The 3,757-nt window shown below is 30.6% G+C and overlaps 1 protein-coding gene across 1 annotated transcript; it reads left to right on the top strand.

Moving 5' to 3' along the window:
* Window positions 1-1,367: 1,367 nt before the first annotated feature.
* LOC112096892 (sericin-1-like) lies at window positions 1,368-3,181 on the top strand. Its single transcript, XM_024181101.1, has 3 exons — window positions 1,368-1,381; window positions 1,889-2,220; window positions 3,108-3,181. Exons 1-3 carry the CDS (start codon window positions 1,368-1,370, stop codon window positions 3,179-3,181), a joined length of 420 nt encoding a protein of 139 aa, XP_024036869.1.
* Window positions 3,182-3,757: the final 576 nt, after the last annotated feature.

The raw sequence follows: 3,757 nt of genomic DNA, 5'->3' as shown, positions 1-3,757 counted from the left end.
CTAATGTGTCTGGGAGTCTATTTTCATTATTACTAGTATATTTTTCATATTCATTAATAAAATATCCGTTCCAAGGGTAAGGAAGTTTCAAATAGTATAAATTTTTATAAATATTTTGGTCTTCATGACTCATAAATTGGGTATAATAATATTTAGAAAATTCACAAGTATATTCTTTAACAAAACACATATTACAAATTGTTAAATTTATTAATTTCATACTTGCTTCTAACTTATCACGTTTTGATTCATTTTCTATGTTTTCTAACCAATCTTCTCCTAAGAATTCACTAGCAATATATTCAATTATTCTTTCAATTCCTATTCCTTTATTTCTTCCTAATGCTATCTTAGTTGAATCCTTTATTAATCCTTATGTATCCTCACTTAGTCCTTTCCACCAATTAAATACATTTCCTGAAAAGCTTGCTATTAAAATATCAGCAAATATATTTATTTTTTCTTCTTCTGTTTCAACATTCCAATCTTCTCTTGATCCATTAAACAGAAAAAATAATTTCATTTGCATTCCCCATTCTACTAAGGCCTTTCTGGGGTCTGCTTTGCAGTCTAAATCTAAAAATGTACCAGCATTGCTTATTGGTATTAGATGGTCATTATTAGGTTGGTATTCTTTTTTCCATTGGTTATTTTTGGTAGGTGGATAATATTCAAAAAATGGTCTATTTTTCTTTTTATGTGTTTCATACCTATGGCTTGGTTCTGCTATATTAGGTTTCATTTCTGGTCCTCCAGCAACATTCATTTTTATACAATATTCTCTTTCAAATTCTTCCAAATCACTTAGATTTATGTCACTGAATTTTTCAGTTAATTCTTCTAATGTTTCATCCATCAATCTGTATCACTAAGTGATGTTTCTTTTATTTCTAGTTTTTCTTTTCCTTTATCTTTAGTTTTTAGTTATGCTTTCAATTTTTCTATTTCATCTAGTATTTTTGGGTATTGAGTCCTTACGAACCAGTCATCATAGCTTCCTGGTTGAGGTTTTTGTATGGGTTCTTTAAAGCTTGTTCCAATTATTCCAGATTTTAATATTTCAAACTTTTCTACTCTTTTGTTTTTCTTCTGACTTAATTGGATTACAGATAATTCTATTTTTATTTTTCCTATTTCTTGTTTAATTTCTTTTATTTCTTCTTTGAGATTTAAAAGTATTTCTTTTAATTCAAATAGTGTAGTTTCCATAAAAGTTAAGGGTTTTTATTGATATTATCTTTATTGAACGTATGTTACGTTCAACGTAACATAGAGTTAGCCCTAAAAAAATATTATGATGTGTTTACTTCTCGAATTGGAAATTGAAATTATTAACATCATTTTACTTCACAAATAAAGGTTCAACTATGGTGCAACTGTGGTACCATACCACAATTACTTTCAACCATTAGATCCAGTCATGATGATAACTGTGGCTGGATCCAATGATACTACAGTTGCACTATAGTTTTGTCTCACAAATAATTGTAAGAATTGGAATCGAAATAGTAGAACCCACATCAAATTAGAAATAGAAAATGAGAGACTAATTCTTAGGATGGTTGCGAATCAGTCTCCTATTCACTGGACTATCCAATTTGTCCATATTAAAATTACAAAAATTTGAAAATACCACTGGTAAATTAAAAAATATAAATAAAAAAGAAATCATAACACCAACATCACACATAGCTTTATCTGTGGTCATACGAGATCACAACATCGAGATTGGGATCTAATTGGCTAGTCATCATTGGTTGTCTCCATTTGGGCACATCATCTTTGGAACAGCAGTTGGTAGTGGTGGTAGTAATAGTAGTAATAATAGTAGTGGTAGTAGTAGTAGTAGTGGTAGTGGTAGTAGTAGTAGTAGTAATGGTAGTGGTAGTGGTAGTAATAGTGGTGGTGGTGGTAGTAGTAGTAGTGATGGTAGTAGTAGTAGCAGTGGTAGTCATAGTGGTAGTAGTAGTAGTAGTAGTGGTCGTAGTAGTAGTGGTCGTAGTAGTAGTGGTAGTCGTAATAGTAGTAGTAGTGGTGGTGGTGGTAGTAGTAGTGGTGGTAGTGGTAGTAGTAGTAGTGGTGGTAGTGGTAGTGGTAGTAGTGGTAGTAGTAGTAGTAGTGGTAGTGGTGGTGGTAGTAGTAGTAGTAGTGGTAGTAGTAGTAGTGGTAGTGGTAGTAGTAGTGGTGGTAGTGGTAGTAGTAGTGGTAGTAGTAGTAGTGGTAGTAGTAATAGTAGTAGTAGTAGTAGTGGTGGTGGTAGTAGTAGTAGTAGTAGTAGTAGTAGTAGTAGTAGTAGTAGTAGTAATAATAATAATAATATATATTATTATTACTAATAATAGTAGTAGTAGTAGTAATATTTATTAATTTCATACTTGCTTCTAACTTATCACGTTTTGATTCATTTTCTATGTTTTCTAACCAATCTTCTCCTAAGAATTCACTAGCAATATATTCAATTATTCTTTCAATTCCTATTCCTTTATTTCTTCCTAATGCTATCTTAGTTGAATCCTTTATTAATCCTTATGTATCCTCACTTAGTCCTTTCCACCAATTAAATACATTTCCTGAAAAGCTTGCTATTAAAATATCAGCAAATATATTTATTTTTTCTTCTTCTGTTTCAACATTCCAATCTTCTCTTGATCCATTAAACAGAAAAAATAATTTCATTTGCATTCCCCATTCTACTAAGGCCTTTCTGGGGTCTGCTTTGCAGTCTAAATCTAAAAATGTACCAGCATTGCTTATTGGTATTAGATGGTCATTATTAGGTTGGTATTCTTTTTTCCATTGGTTATTTTTGGTAGGTGGATAATATTCAAAAAATGGTCTATTTTTCTTTTTATGTGTTTCATACCTATGGCTTGGTTCTGCTATATTAGGTTTCATTTCTGGTCCTCCAGCAACATTCATTTTTATACAATATTCTCTTTCAAATTCTTCCAAATCACTTAGATTTATGTCACTGAATTTTTCAGTTAATTCTTCTAATGTTTCATCCATCAATCTGTATCACTAAGTGATGTTTCTTTTATTTCTAGTTTTTCTTTTCCTTTATCTTTAGTTTTTAGTTATGCTTTCAATTTTTCTATTTCATCTAGTATTTTTGGGTATTGAGTCCTTACGAACCAGTCATCATAGCTTCCTGGTTGAGGTTTTTGTATGGGTTCTTTAAAGCTTGTTCCAATTATTCCAGATTTTAATATTTCAAACTTTTCTACTCTTTTGTTTTTCTTCTGACTTAATTGGATTACAGATAATTCTATTTTTATTTTTCCTATTTCTTGTTTAATTTCTTTTATTTCTTCTTTGAGATTTAAAAGTATTTCTTTTAATTCAAATAGTGTAGTTTCCATAAAAGTTAAGGGTTTTTATTGATATTATCTTTATTGAACGTATGTTACGTTCAACGTAACATAGAGTTAGCCCTAAAAAAATATTATGATGTGTTTACTTCTCGAATTGGAAATTGAAATTATTAACATCATTTTACTTCACAAATAAAGGTTCAACTATGGTGCAACTGTGGTACCATACCACAATTACTTTCAACCATTAGATCCAGTCATGATGATAACTGTGGCTGGATCCAATGATACTACAGTTGCACTATAGTTTTGTCTCACAAATAATTGTAAGAATTGGAATCGAAATAGTAGAACCCACATCAAATTAGAAATAGAAAATGAGAGACTAATTCTTAGGATGGTTGCGAATCAGTCTCCTATTCACTGGACTATCCAATTTGTCC

This window comes from Citrus clementina, unplaced genomic scaffold (assembly GCF_000493195.1).
Source record: "Citrus clementina cultivar Clemenules unplaced genomic scaffold, Citrus_clementina_v1.0 scaffold_7, whole genome shotgun sequence".
Taxonomy (NCBI): domain Eukaryota; kingdom Viridiplantae; phylum Streptophyta; class Magnoliopsida; order Sapindales; family Rutaceae; genus Citrus; species Citrus x clementina.
The sequence above is the reverse complement of the archived record's forward strand: the minus strand, read 5'-3'. Positions and strand labels throughout refer to the sequence as shown.